General features: G+C 55.0%; 1 protein-coding gene across 4 annotated transcripts in view; it reads right to left on the bottom strand.

Annotated features, from left to right (window-relative positions):
* The window catches only part of AK8 (adenylate kinase 8), a 134,248-nt gene extending 120,113 nt beyond the window's left edge, over nucleotides 1–14,135 (bottom strand). For 2 of the 4 annotated variants that reach the window (XM_018056042.1, XM_018056041.1), the window contains exons 1-4: nucleotides 13,985–14,135; nucleotides 10,859–10,943; nucleotides 4,501–4,550; nucleotides 2,154–2,267 (exon numbers count right to left, since the gene is read on the bottom strand). In XM_018056042.1, coding sequence (XP_017911531.1) covers nucleotides 2,154–2,267; nucleotides 4,501–4,550; nucleotides 10,859–10,943; nucleotides 13,985–14,125 — 390 coding nt within the window. In that variant the 5' untranslated portion in view covers nucleotides 14,126–14,135. The other 2 variants (XM_018056043.1, XM_018056044.1) reach the window with 2 other exon arrangements.

Below are 14,204 nucleotides of genomic sequence, written 5' to 3' on the forward strand. Positions count from 1 at the left end.
GCACTTCGATGTGGTCTGATAATTAGAGTAATGAAACCCAGGAGGAATTTTCTTAAACTCCCTCCTCGCTGTTGAATCTTATAAACCTAATAAAAGCATCTTTATCCTAGAAATCAGCCTCCCTCCCCTACCCTGGAAAGTTTAGCTTCTGCAGGAAATGAGATAACCGCTTTCTTTCTAAAACCGGATTCTCACTCCTGGGGCTGCCATCCCCCATACTCCAACCACACACTCGGACTCCGGCAAGACATGGGGGCCAGTCAGGGGGCATCGCTTGCTTCCCCAAGAGTCCTGGCCAGGAACATGGGGTCAGCAAGTGCTCTGGATTAAGCGGTTTTAGAGCTGGTTCACCAGCTGGGATGGTAGAGAGGCTAGTCTTGCTGAGTGAGGTTTTCTTTCTCTTCCATCAAATTGTTACATTCAGCAAATCAGCAAATTTGAGGCTGGGGGTTTGCCTAAGTGACACGTCATCCCCATGAATGTCCTCACCCCAGCAGGCCTTCCCGCCCATGGCCGAGCTCCAGGGCCTCGACATACCCACTGTGCACACCCCTCACCAGAGCTGGCAGGGCCCCGCGGCCACCTGACCAGCAGGCCCACGCAGCTCCCTTTTCTGGAAACCTGGCCTTGGCGCTGCCTCTGGGGATGGTCTGAGCTGGGACGAGGTAGGCGGTCATGAGCAGGCAAGGACGACAGAGACGGAGGGACACAGAAGACGAAGGGAGGGACACAGAGAGAATGGACACAAGGGACAAGCGACCACACAGGGCAGAGCAGGCCAGGGTGCTGCCCAGGTTCCGGCCTCAGAGACGGGGAGATGTATGGGTGCTTTCTCCATCTGGAGCCCAGGAGTCAGTGCATCCGCCTTCAGCTTCCCCTTCCTGCCCTGGGCAGCCCCGGCGGATCTCTGCTACTTACAACCACGGGCTGGCCATAAGAGTCATCCCACCGGCCATCACTCACAGGCTGCCCATGAGGCCTGGAAGCTTCCTTCCACGTTCTTGGAGAAACAGTGACCACACGTGGTCACTATCTGGTCAAGAGCCTGCCTGTGAGTGAAGGTGAAGACGGGAGGCAACCAGCCCTCAGCCACGGCCTCTGTGGAGACTGGCGGGAGACCCCGGCTGGTCACCCCAACAGGCGGGCAGAGCCCTGGGCAATGCTCAGCAAACAGTGGGATCGCGACTGTTCTCAGCCTGCTCCCCACACAAACAAGAGAAAGCCTGGGTGCGGGTGAGGAACGCCTGAACGGGTGAGCACCCCTGCTGTACTGGGCTGAATGCCTGCATTCCCCAAAGTCCTATAGGACCTTCAAGGCGATGGTGTTGGGAGGTGGGGCCTTTGGAAAACAATTAGGTCCTGCAGATGCAGCCTCGTAAATAAGACCAAGAGGCCCCAGAGCTTCCCTGTCCTCTGGCCATGGGAGGCCACGGTGAGAAGACGGCTGTCTCCCGACAATGAGTCTGCGGACGCCGTAACCTCGGACTCGCCAGCCTCTAGGAGTGTGGGGGAGACTGCTTCTGGGCCACCCAGTCTGTGACAGCGGCCGGCATGGACTAAGACATCCTCTTATGCTCCAAAGGGGAGTTTTTGAAAAGATATTTGGAAATTTCTGTATTTAAGAGAACCAACATGCTTAAGCCCTAAGTGTCCCTTTTAAAAATGTCTTTCAAAGACAGTGGTGGTGGGATGGTAGAAACAGACCCCCAGCCTCCGGGGATGCCACGGGGCGCCCTCCCAGAGGAGTGGAAGGAAGTGGCCCTGAGCTACAGCACAGGAGAGCCGGACCACTGCCCTTTACGCTCCCCGCCGGCGCAGGCCTACCAGGTCCCGGTGCAGGCCAGCAGGCACAGCGCCTGCGGATGCCCCGCCGGCCCCGCCCATACCCACGTGGTCCGGCTGACCCCCAGCAGAGCAGGGCGGGCAGCCACCCTCCACGCTCACTGCCGCTGAGGCTGGCGCACCACAAGCCTCTCCCCCGGCAGCCCCCAGGATCTGTGCCCTACTGAAGACCTCTCCCTTCCTTCGGTCCCATCCTGCCTGGGTCTCACGTCACCCCAACCCACCAGGAAACGGAAGGAGTGCAGCAGCTGATGGAGGCACCTTGCGGGGAGCTCTCACCCCATCCTGTTTCCCAGAACCCCTCATCCTACCTTGAACTTCTGATAGTGCATCCTGGCGTCTGCCGCCAGAGGGGAATACTCCTTTGCTATCAAGCCCTCCACGCTGAGAAGATTGGTGCTCAGGTGTTTGGCAAGCCACATAGCCTGAAGAAAGGGGGAAAGAACGTTTTTGTGGAAGGAATGACTGAGGAGGACGCCATTCCGATGCCTGGGTCCTTCCATGTTCTGCCAGGAAGGGCTGCCCACAGGAAAGCGTCATCATTTCTGGCTGGAAGGAGGCCACCAGGGGAGACAAAGCCACAGAATCCCTCCCAGCCAAAGGATTCTGCTTGCCTGCCACTTCTTCAACCAGCCATTGACTCTAAGTGGACCTGGAAAACCTATGCTCGACTGCCCTAGGCCTGCGTTTTCAAGCTCTCTGGACCATGAGTTCTTAACTTGAAAGTTTAAACCAGGAAACAGGGGGACAGGCCCTAAATAGGGGTCACGACACACACTCCAAGTTCATGTTCTCTTAAAGGTTGGGAGACGCATGTCCGGGCCAAATCAATGTTCAGTTCACCAATGACCACTCTGTATACTCCTCCAGGGAAGAATACATTGTAAAGAATAACCATACAACCAAATGTTCTTAACGCCAAGATTATACTGATGACTGTTTCAGCATCAGGATGGTTCAGAAGGCCCTGGGGGTCCCCCGGGGCAGGTATGAACCTTAATCTCGCTGCTTCTCCTGCTGGGAGGTGTCAGTGACGAGATCAGGAAGCAGCCTGCTGGGATTTTACTATTATCATCTTCCTGGAAAATTAGATTCTGTGTGTTCCACACAGTGGACAGGGGCGGGGCCTGTGAATCTGCCAAAAGAATTGGGGCTGAAACGCCAGCTAGTGCCAGTGGCTGCCAGGTCTCAGGCCTGGGAGTCCGTGGTCTCTGGCAGGGAAATGGAGACTGGGAGGGAAGATTCAGAGAGAGTGAACGCTGACAGCCTGGTCCTGAGGAACCAAGTAGAGAAACTATAGAGAGATAGACAGATGGATGAATGGATGGACAGACAAGACAGATGACAGATTAACTGAAGAGCTGGCGAATCTCACTCCAAAAGCAGGGTAGCTGCATGTGGCTTTATGTAAGAACAGCCATCTTGATTCCTTTTCAGAATAGAACAAGGTGCCAGCCGGTCAGAGAAACAGCCTGTGGGCCCAGGAGGAGTGCTGACAGTGATGACATAGTCTTCCAGAGTCTACCGATGTTTTGTTTTTTTCATTGAAGTATACAGTTGACTTACAATGTTGTGTTCATTTCTGGTGTATAGCGAATTGACTCAGATATGCGTAAGAGTCTTGGCCGTTATTGTCGCTCAGTTGCTAAGTCGTGTCTGGCTCTCTGTGCCTCTCACAGACTGCAGCATGCCAGGCTTCCCTGTCCTGCACTCTCTCCGGAGTTTGCTCAAACTCACATCCATTAAGTCGGCAAACCTGGGTCTCCAGGATTGCAAGCAGATTCTTTACTGTCTGAGCCACCAGGGAAGCCCCTTTTCCATTTCAGGTTATTTCAAGACATTGAATATAGTTCCTTGTCCTGTAGAGCAGGACTTTGTTATTTATCATTAACTTATGGTTACCTGATGTTCATTAACCAGGCTTTTTTAAAGAACAAGAAAGAGTTCCATTTCAGATGATTATAATTTGAAGGTGTTTTTTGGCACTTAAGAAAGGAGGTGAAAGATTAAAACTGTACAGGGAACGAAGTTTCAGCTTCAGGACAGAGGCTGTCTCCCACGAGGGAGAGACAGAAAGGGAGAAGCGAAGTGGGATGAGGCATCGGCTGTGTCTTGAAAGCTCGACTGTCTTTGAAATGGGGAGAAAACCATGCAAATGTGGCAAAATGACAAGTCCCTGTAAAATCCGGGAATTGGGTACATGAGTCTCTCTGGCGCCGTTTCTCTGCTTTTCTGATTGGTTGACACACTGCACGATTAAAATTTTACTGGTGACCCCAAAGGTTCTATACCAGAAGTCTGTGCTGTTTGACCCAGCCCTTCTCCTTCTGGAAACGAATCCTAAGGGTGGAACGAAGGGTGTGCCAGGATGGTGGACACGTAGCCATGAGAATACCCTGGCAGGCATATCTCACGTGTTCAGTGAATGCTCATCACTGTGTGATTGGGGAAATTGGTTTCTGTCTTTTGTATTTTCTAGGTTTTCTACTACAAACACATGCTGCCTCTTGTAATGAGAAAATAAGTTAGGAAGCAGAAGAGAGAAGAGATGAAAAAAGTCTCAGTTATGTTGAAAAGTCACCGAGGTGCAGCCTCAGTCCAGCTTTGCAGGATAAATGAGATATTACCATATTACCACAGTTAATATGATACACTTACTATGGTTGTTTTCCCCGAGGCAGGTGGGCCTAATATTACAATCTTCGGCACTGTGGAATGAAGAGATTTGAATGTCACTGTTCAGTATGACAAAAAACAAAAACAAAAACCCTCTCGTGTCTGCAGAGCTCTGGGTATATTTATTTCTATCCTCCCCAGATTTCATTTTCTGGGAGTGATGTGGTCGTTTGTAACCCAGCAGTTCTGAGACGCTCCCACCATAGAACGTATCCTGTGTTTAGAGAGATAAGTGATCACTGAGATGGTTTATTCTTCTGTCTCCAAGGGGACGTGGACACGGTAACTTGTTTGCCGAACTAATAAATATCCAGAACAATTGGGATTTCAAACACCATAAAGCATTTTAAACAGGGACTTTGTCTCAGGGACACGCTCTCAAATAAAGCTGTATTTTATGTAAATCGACTTTCAAAGGTGTTTTTTTTTTTTTAATATTTATGCCTTTTTATTTAGCAAGTTGTATTCCCCATCATGTTACAGAAGGAAATAATAGGGAAAAGCCTGGAATGTATCAGCCAGATTTATAAAACCCCAGATAGGAAAGGCTTTGTTTTCAAATATGGATATTTCTATGCAAATGGATACCACGGGCTTCACTGTGGCACTCCTGGCTCTGGAAGGTTCCTGGCCCCTGCAGAAGCCCTGAAGACACTCATGGACTAGGGAGCAGGTACTGGCCATTGGAAAAGAAGGAAAAAAACCCAGCATCTAAAGAAGAGGGCTGGAAGGTGTGCACTTGGGTCAAAACAAGGGCAACAAGATGTGGTGTGTGGACTCCAAGCTGGTTCCCCCCGGGTGCCACACTGATGATGTCACCCATCCCCCAACTGTGGGGAGCAAGAAGCATCAGCACCTGGGAGGAAGGAGGGCGGAAGCCGGCCTCTGGCTCCGCCTGTCGGCCTGGCCCCGTCCCACCCCCAGGGACAGGTGAACAGGGGTGCACAACAACCCATGGGGCCCGTTCCTGCCAGGCCTCTGAGAAGGAGCCACATCCATGCAGAGACCTCATAGTTTGAGAGTGGACACGGAGAAGGAACTGGAGGGTCCGTGTGGCCCGTGAACTCATGATCAGCACACCAGTACCCAGCCAGGCTGCTTGGGTTTGAAGAGACTTTTGCCCCAACTCCACAGCCCTTTCTCATTTTCAGGGGAAATGTTGAGGGCAAGTTCAAGGTAATTCACCGATTCACTCCACAAACACTCATTGAGCACCTCCTCCAAACTTGTACAGGGGTGAGTCTGCTGGGAAGAGCATGGAAGCCACACCAGGTGGGCGAGGTGATTGCTTCGGCGCAGACCTAGGAGGGAGCAGGGCCTCTGCCCAGTCTCTGCAAGGGAGCAGTCTCTCAGAGGACCACGAATGAGGCTGCACACACCGCTGCTGCTGGATTCCCGCGTGTACCCAGCTGATGGCTTTAGAACAAACACTGTCGCGGCCCTCATTTCTAAACCTGGTCCATTGGCCCCACAGTGTGAAATGTAGGTAACCTGCTCTTTGCGAGCCTGGATCCTGGGCGGGCGATGTGATCAGGGATGAAGGACAGGAGGGTGCCTGCTGTAGGACACACAGCCGTGCTCCAGCCCAGCAAACCCCTGCACACCCCCTCCCCTCCAAGCCACACTCGGCTGGTGGGCCTCCCGCCCTCCACAGCTGCCAGGGTTCTTCTGGCCATGGGGGGCCTTGTGCCTCCTTAAGTACCCGTGGACCCCTGTTGAGGGGCCTAACCTCTGCAGGAGCTGGGATGTGCCCTGGGCACCCTAAGAGCTACCTTCACTGGGGATCCAGGTCACTCAGAAGCCCTGGGCAAGCCTGTCCCTTCATCTTGGACTTCTCGTTCTGATGACGCTCTTCCCATCTTCCTACCTGTCACCTGTCACCTCCCCGACAGGGGTGTCCTCACCTCCCTCCATTCAGCCCCCAGCCCCACTGGGTTCCTCCCCCGGGATTCTCCTGACTGAAGGGTGCTGCTGTCATGCTAAGTCCCGTCCACCTGCTGAGCAGTGGAGAGGGTGTCTCGGCTGCAGGGACCACGTCTCACCTTCTGCCCCAGCAGCTAGAACCGCGAGTAACCAAGCACACCGCAGGGCCTCTGATGGCCTGTCCTTGGCTGTCCTCCTGTGGCCGCTGAGTGTCTGGTCACCTTTGTCACCACCATTCCCACCTCTTTGCAAAGGCACCTTCTGCCAGTCGGCACTCTTGGGTACAAGCCGCGGGACGTGGACGGGGCTGAGTCGCGTAGAGGCGGGTTTATTCACAGCCCAGCATGGCTCAGAGAATCCTGCCCAGGCAGGAGCCAGGCCCAGGGCCACCCACAGGAGCCAGGCCCCAAGGGCGGTCACCGAGGGGTACAGGGGGACAGCCCTGCTGCCCTGGACACCTGGCCCAGTAGCCTGAGCCCAGAATGCCATTCACACACAGGGCCCACAGGGGCTGCCCTGCCACCACCCGGCCACAGCCACTGTGGGCTCTACAGGCCGCCAGGGAGAGCACCTCCTGGCCATGGGGCAGTGAAGCTCAGGACGCAGGCCCAGGGCAGGCAAGGGATGTTCAGCTGCGGGGCTGGGAGCCAGGAGGGAGCTGTATGGCCCAGCCTCTCTCTGGCCTTGGAACCCGGCCAAGGCCTTCCCGGGTGCCCCAACCAGAGGAGAGAAGCAGCGGAAGGTGGGTGAGTCTGGAAATGAGGTGGCTTTGGGAACACCTGATCAGGGCAGATTGGAACTGGGGTACCAGGGGAGGCTGAGGGGAGGCACAGCGTTAGGGCAGCAAGGATGGGGGGTCAAGGGTGGTGGGCCTGGCGTGTTAGAGCAAAGAGCTTGCTCAGACCACGGGGAGAACGCCCACTTGCCAGAGCCAGAGGAAGGGAGCGGTGGGCTGTGGGTCTGGCCTTTGTGCCCGCCACCCTGCTGCCCCTCCAGGGCTCTAACCCCCAGCCTCCGCCATAGCACCCGAGAACTTGGGCAGGACCCAACAAGGCTCAGGGTCCGAGGGACCAAGGAGAAAGGGGGACTGCACCTTCACAACAGCGTTTCAGGAACAAACGGACTCCCAAGTCATACGCTCGTTTTGACAAAGTTACGAGGCTCCACAGTTGCTGGGGAAGGCCCCCCTCAACCCCAGCCCGCCTTCCGGGCTCCTGTAAGTGGCACCCAAATTGTACACATCTCTGAAAATACTTTAAAAGGGGAACATTCACACTGCCTTTCTCTCCACCTAATTTCTTGCACACATTTATGTGATTAATTTCAGTTTCTTAAAATCTAACACCTTGAAACTCCAGCCCTGCTCATGAGTAATTATTTATAAACAGTGTCATAAAAGGCTGCTTGACTGCCAAGAGTAATCAACTTCTTCAACCCACTTCAAAGGAAATCAAAAAACCTTTCCATCCACAGAGCCTTTTGAGGTTTAACTAGGAGCATGATTTAAAATTCACAAGAAAACCCTTAGGTATTGGAGCTCTAATACACAGCTTTCTTGGACAAACGTTTGATAAAAAACGAAACACACCATTATATACACCATTGCCTGCTTTAATATTGCCCAGGGCTACTGTAAATGCTCACTTTGTACTAAATCTGCTTTTCTCGCAGCGAAGGGGCTGCCAGCCCTGTGTCAACGGCTCCCCCATCCCCTCACGTGCACACTCAGCGCCAGGAGCCCAGAGGCTTCTGTCCCTCTACACTGGCCACTGGCCATGTCGCCACGCATCACAGGGAACCCCCACCCACCCAACACGCAGGCCGAGGAGGCAGGGGGCTGAGTGCCTGGCTGCAGGTGACACGGACCACTGTACGGCTGGGAGAAGGCAAGACCAACTGACCCACTAACTCAGGGCCACAGGATGCTCACTGGACACCAGGGGGCCTCTCCAGGCCCCCGCCCTCTTTTAGAACCACGAGGGTGGGTGCAACTCTTTCCGGCTTTCCTTCTTCTAGAGAAATCCCAGAAGCGTGGTCCTCTCCCATCTTCCTCGTCCTCCCCTCCTTCTCCCGCATCTTTGCTTCACCTGGAGGTGGAGGCCTGGGCGTGGGAGGGACACCAGAGATGCTCTCTCTTCACTTAAGCAGTGGAACTTGAGCCAAAGGGCAAAGATGTGCCCGCGTCCCTCTGAGCTGCCAGCCCAAGGTGGGGGAGTGGGGTTGGAGGGCTGTGGGAACAAGTTGACTCCTCCAACCTGCGGTTCCTGGGATCCAATGACTCGACTCCCTGAGACAGTGTCTGGGCCCAAAGCCTAAGGCTCCAGGCATGGGGGAGGACAGTCAGAAGCCCCCACCCCCAGCTCTAGCTGAATGAAGAGGGTCTGAATTCTCCACGCCACTGGAGAGGGACAGAGCAGTGTCACATGGAGAAAGGAGGAAGGGCTCTGCCGAGGGCAGCCTGCGGATAAATGGAAGGGATGCTGAGGAGGTGGGGAGGGGTGGCCCAGGGCACGGGACGGCCGGCGCCCGAGATGAGCACCCAGCTGACGACAACTGCATCGTGGCTAAAACAGGAAGGTGATGTCTGGATTTCATTCTGGTGAAGAAGTCAGTTCGACGCTGAAAGTCGTAACGGCACAGAGAGGAGCAAGACGGAAGCGTAAAGACGAGTGGTACCTTGGATGTCAGGCTCTTGAAGTTCTGGCGGGGAGACTGGTGAAGCTGTGAGCTTGGCGGCAGGGGCACACACAGCGCGGCACACACGTGCCTGAACAGAACTCTTCAAGCCGGAAGTAGGAAGTACCGCCGCAACCAGACCATTACATACACCCTCCAACGCAGAGTGCAAAGCGTTCTTTTCTCAAGTACGGTTTTAGTCCGGAAAACTCTCACCGGGCTTCACGCAAGCAGATACTTGCCCGGCATCACCTGAAGTCCAGTGGGAACCTCCAGGCCTCGGTGTCCCTTCCACTGACACCACTAGGGACCAGGCTGGGGCTTGGCCGCCTCCATCTCAGCGACCAGACATGCCCGTTTTACAGAGGAAACTGAGGCTTTATTTGGCCTTTAACTTTTACTTTCTTTTGACTGTGCTTTGCTTTATTGATTGGGTGGGGGACGGCATGAGAGGGGAACATGGGCAGAAGTGCCCCCTGCATCCCTTGGTAACAGAGCTTAGCAACTCCAGCTCCAAACGACATGGGGGCGTGATGGGGGGGTAAGGCTGCAGGAACACCTTCCTCCAGACAACAGAGGCCACTTGGTGAGGCGGGGGCAGCGAGTGGGGGTCTGCAGCATGACCACCAGGAAGCAAGGGGGCTTCTCACCCCCACAGAGCAGCGGAGCTGCCCTCCCTCCCACACCAACCAGACGACCGAGGCCCCTTAGAAGAGTCCCCGTAGGGCAGAGCAGATCAACCCCCAGCCCCGCCACCCCGGCTCGGTCTCCACCTGGGGCACCTTGGCAGCTCACACCCAGTGTAGACGTGCGATTCTGCCTCCCTGGAGGCTCGGGAAAGGAGTGTGGGGTGCTCCAGGCCACATCACGCTGCCGGGCTCGGGCCTCTGAAACAGCACCTCATTCCCACAGGCTGGGCCCGCCCAGGACCTGAGGGCGGGCCCCCAGAAGAGGCCAGGCATGCCTGGGAACCCGTGGGCTCCGAGTCTCCTCTCTCTCACCATTTTTTAAAAACGACCTCGCTTCCTTTCTCATGTGAGGCCTCTGCCCCCGCCCCGGGCATCTCAGGCCTCTGTCCCTCTCAGCTGCACCACTCGGTTCACTGCTGCACCGGGAGCGCCTTCAAAGCGGCTAATGCTCCAGTGAAAGAAACATCAAAGCTCCGGGACACCGACCTCCCTGACAGCTCATGAGGGACAGCCGCACTCCTCGGCTCATGCGCCTCCACTCGGCAAACTGACCGCAGGACAGAGCGCCTCCTCTCCCTCCTCCCTGTCCCGAGTGCCTGCCTTGGGTCTGGCTGGCCTGCATTCACTCGGGCAAGGTTTGGGGGAGCTCTGGAACTCATTAACAGGAACCCGTAACAAGACCATCAGGAAGAGCCGAGCGCGGCCTGTCTGGGTAGACCAGAAGCCACACTTACACCTGACAAGTGGAGTGATCACAGAGCTTAAACCCAACAGGCGACATCAGCTGGGGCGTGCCAAAGCATTAATAATTGATTCCGTGGGCCATTTGGAGGTTTCCATTTTAATCACTTGGCAAGAGCATTTGTATGAGTTGTGCTCCAGAAGAAATGACGGCATTTTTTTCAATTAACCACCTCCCAAGTGGTCAAAACCTGTCCCCATCCCTGCTCTGACCTCCCTTGTAGGCACAGGAAGGGCAGAGTGGTTCCCAGGAGGCAGAGGGAAGGGACAGCTGGGAACAGGGGAAGGGGGAGGCCCACTCTGGTGCTCACCATAATCGTTGTCTCGTTGCAAGTGATCAATCATGAACGGGATGGGGTCCTCGGGCTGGTGGATCAGGAGCTGCTCCAGCATGTTCTGTGGGCACAGGGCAGACACTCAGGGGGTTGACGCCTGCATGGGCACCCAAGGCCCCTGGCTCCTGTGGCCAAGCAACCTGGCATCGCTATGGATACCAGTTATGGGGCATGATCTCTTCCCTGCCTCCCACCCTAGTGGGTGTCTGCCTCGGTCCCTGGGAGCAGAGGTGTGAGGGACGGGCCACATGGGTTTTGCTGGGGGTGGGGGCACCTGGAAGGAGGCAGAGCTGGAGGGAAGCGCCCTTGACTCAGAGCAAGTAGTCCTGGGGCCCTTGCCCTCAGCTCCTTTGTGGCCCCCCCAGACCAGCCTTCTCTCCACCCTTCTCCTGCGGGGCACCCATCCACCCCTCAGAGCCCTTGCAGATGCTGCTCCCTCAGCATCAAACACTTTTCCCCATGATGCTCACTAGGTCAATCCTGCAGCACGCTCCTCTAGCCAGCACGCATCCCCTTTATTGCCTCACCCACATCTCAGTGCCCAGCACAACCACAGAAGGGGCCCCACACAGAGCGTGTGCTGGGTGACGTGGCCACTGCTGCTACCTGCGTCTGTCCAGTGTGAGACAGGGTATGTACTAGCCAGGTATCTAAAGAGACTGTCTGGCCATTTAATTCTAAAGTAAAGCAGCTTCCATGGTTCTAGAACAAAAGGCACAGAAATGAACCAGGTAGCTGAGAGCAGTGCCAGTGCACGAAGGAGCAGCCTTCTGCCTTAGGGACAGGCAGGCAGGGGCTGCAGCCTTTTTCGGGCAGACGGAGAACGGAGCAGCAGGAACAGCACTGAACGGCGAGAAGGCCCAGCCCCGCTCCGCATCCCACAGTCCCTTCCCCTCTCCGGGCCTCAGCTTCCACACCTATTAAGACACAGCTGGACACGATCCATGGTGCTGTGGTGCTGGTGAGACCGTGTGAGATGATTCTAGATAGCTCACAGATGAATATTCTAAAATCCACTTTTACACAGCTGCATATCTAATGTGTATTAGAAAAATCAGTACATCAAACCTTAGGATGAGGTAAAATAAGTTAATTTTTTTGAGTGGGCTGGTTTAAAGAAATGATGACATTAAGATGGAAATATTGTTGGTTACATGATCTATACCTGTGGTAAAATTTCAGTGTGTGGCGTGTGCGCGTGCTCATGCTCACTGACTCAGCTGCAGCGGAGTCTTTGCAACTCCATGGACTGTAGCCCGCCAGGCTCCTCTGTCCATGGAATTTTCCAGGCAAGGATACTGGAGAGGGTTGCTATTTCCTTCTCCAGAGGATCTTCCCCACCCACGGATTGAACCTGCATCTCCTGTGGCTCCTGGTGGATTCTCTACCACTGAGCCACCTGAGTGAGTGAGTGAGTGAAGTCACTCAGTCGTGTCTGACTCTGCGACCCCATGGACTGTGACCTACCAGGCTCCTCCGTCCATGGGATTTTCCAGGCAAGAATACTGGAGTGGGTTGCCATTTCCACCTGAGAAGCCCCAGATTTCGTAGACTCATACAAAAAAAAAAAAAAAAAAAACACAGTGCTCGTAAAAATGGATGAAATTCAAATAAGGTCTGTAGTCTAGTTAATAGTATTGTGCCCATGTCAGTTTCCTGGTTTTGACAATGAACTACCCTTACGTTAGATGTTATTACCTGGGGAAGCTGGCGGAAGGATACACTAGAATTCTGCGCTACTTGCGTAACTTCCGGTGGGTCCAAAATCATTTTAAAATAAAAATGCTAAAAAATGAAAATGATGAAAAACCATGTAGGGAGCACAGAAATGACTAAGGACTGGAAATAATGGACTAAAAGCTTCCTCAGGCTACCCCTTCCAACAATTGCTATGAGAGACACCAGATTCCCTAAGAGCAGACTAGGGTGCCCCCAGGACTTGTCCGTGTCCTGCCCGCCACACCACTGAGGACTTAGGACTCAGCTAGCCATCTCCTCTACTCAGATCGGCCACTCGGCTTTAGAAATCTCTCGTGCGCCCTCTATCAGTGAACACTTTCCAAAGGAAGCCTATGTCCGCAGGAAAGATAGAGACGCGGCTTTCTTACTCTGAGCTCTGCTCTGAGCTGTCAGACGCTCAAATAGCCACAGGCATTCACTGAGGAGGTGCCTCTGGGGATGGGGAGGGGTCTACCCGGAGGAGCAGACAAATGCTCCAGCTTCCCTCTGGCCCTCCGAACCTCTGAGTGGCTGAGAGATCCTCCAGTCCAGTTCCTGAAAGCTTTCACTTCTCCAGGATGCCTGGCTGGGGAAGATCCCCTGGAGAAGGAAATGGCAATCCACTTCAGTATTCTTGCCTGGAAAATCCCATGGAGAGAGGACCCTGGCGGGCTACAGTCCATGTGGTCGCAAGAATCGGATACAACTTAGCGACTAAACCACCACCCTAAGATGCAGAAGAGAAACCTGGAGAACAGGCTAGGGCGTGGCTTTGCCTCAGTTCACACAGGCAGTGGGTCAGTCAGGTCGGGAACTCAGGGTGAGGGCTTAGAAGCTTCCCTGAACTCTTGGTTCTGAGGAGAAAGGGCCGGGTGGGAAAAGCTGCTATCCACACCACACGGCCGCTGTCCCAGGAGGCGGTCTTTCTCAGAGGATGGAGAGGCCACCTTCAACTCAGACACTCCCCAGCTCAGACACAACACCGCAGCCAGCCTGGGAATGGTCAGCACCCGATAAGTCCCTTGGAAACCACCTCTTGCAACCTGGCGTTTCACAAACAGGGGAACTGAGAAAAAGGAAGGAACCTCTTCCAGGTCATCGACCTGACTGGGTCGGAGCAAGGGTCCAGTCACGGCCGGGATGGCCTACCCCCTTTTCCTCCCTCCAGGGCCAGCCGAGTAGGGTCAAGGAGCATCTTTCGGTCGAGAGCTTCCTTGGGGGTACGATGACACAGTCGTGTCGGACACCCCAAGTCGGGCGGCCTCGTGGCTAACAGACGTGACCCCTCCCAGATGTAGGGTCGCCAGCGCGCAGCCGGACCGCCGCCAAGATGGTCCCCGGCCACCGCCTGGTGTCGCGATGGGTCAGGGCTGCCCGGATCACCTGCATCAACTCGAAGACGTGGTTCGCCTCCCCATACTGGGGCATTTGCGGGGGAATGCGGTGAGGGGCGGTGGTCGCGTCCATGCTGCTTCGCAGCGCGGCCGCTCCCTGGGGACCGCTGTCGCTAGGGCCCCGCGTCATCAGCAGGCGCCACTCCCTGGGGACAGCCGTCGCTAGGGCCTCTGCGTCATCAGCACGTGACGCTCCCTGGGGACCGCCG

This window comes from Capra hircus, chromosome 11, assembly GCF_001704415.2.
Source record: "Capra hircus breed San Clemente chromosome 11, ASM170441v1, whole genome shotgun sequence".
Taxonomy (NCBI): Eukaryota; Metazoa; Chordata; class Mammalia; order Artiodactyla; family Bovidae; genus Capra; species Capra hircus.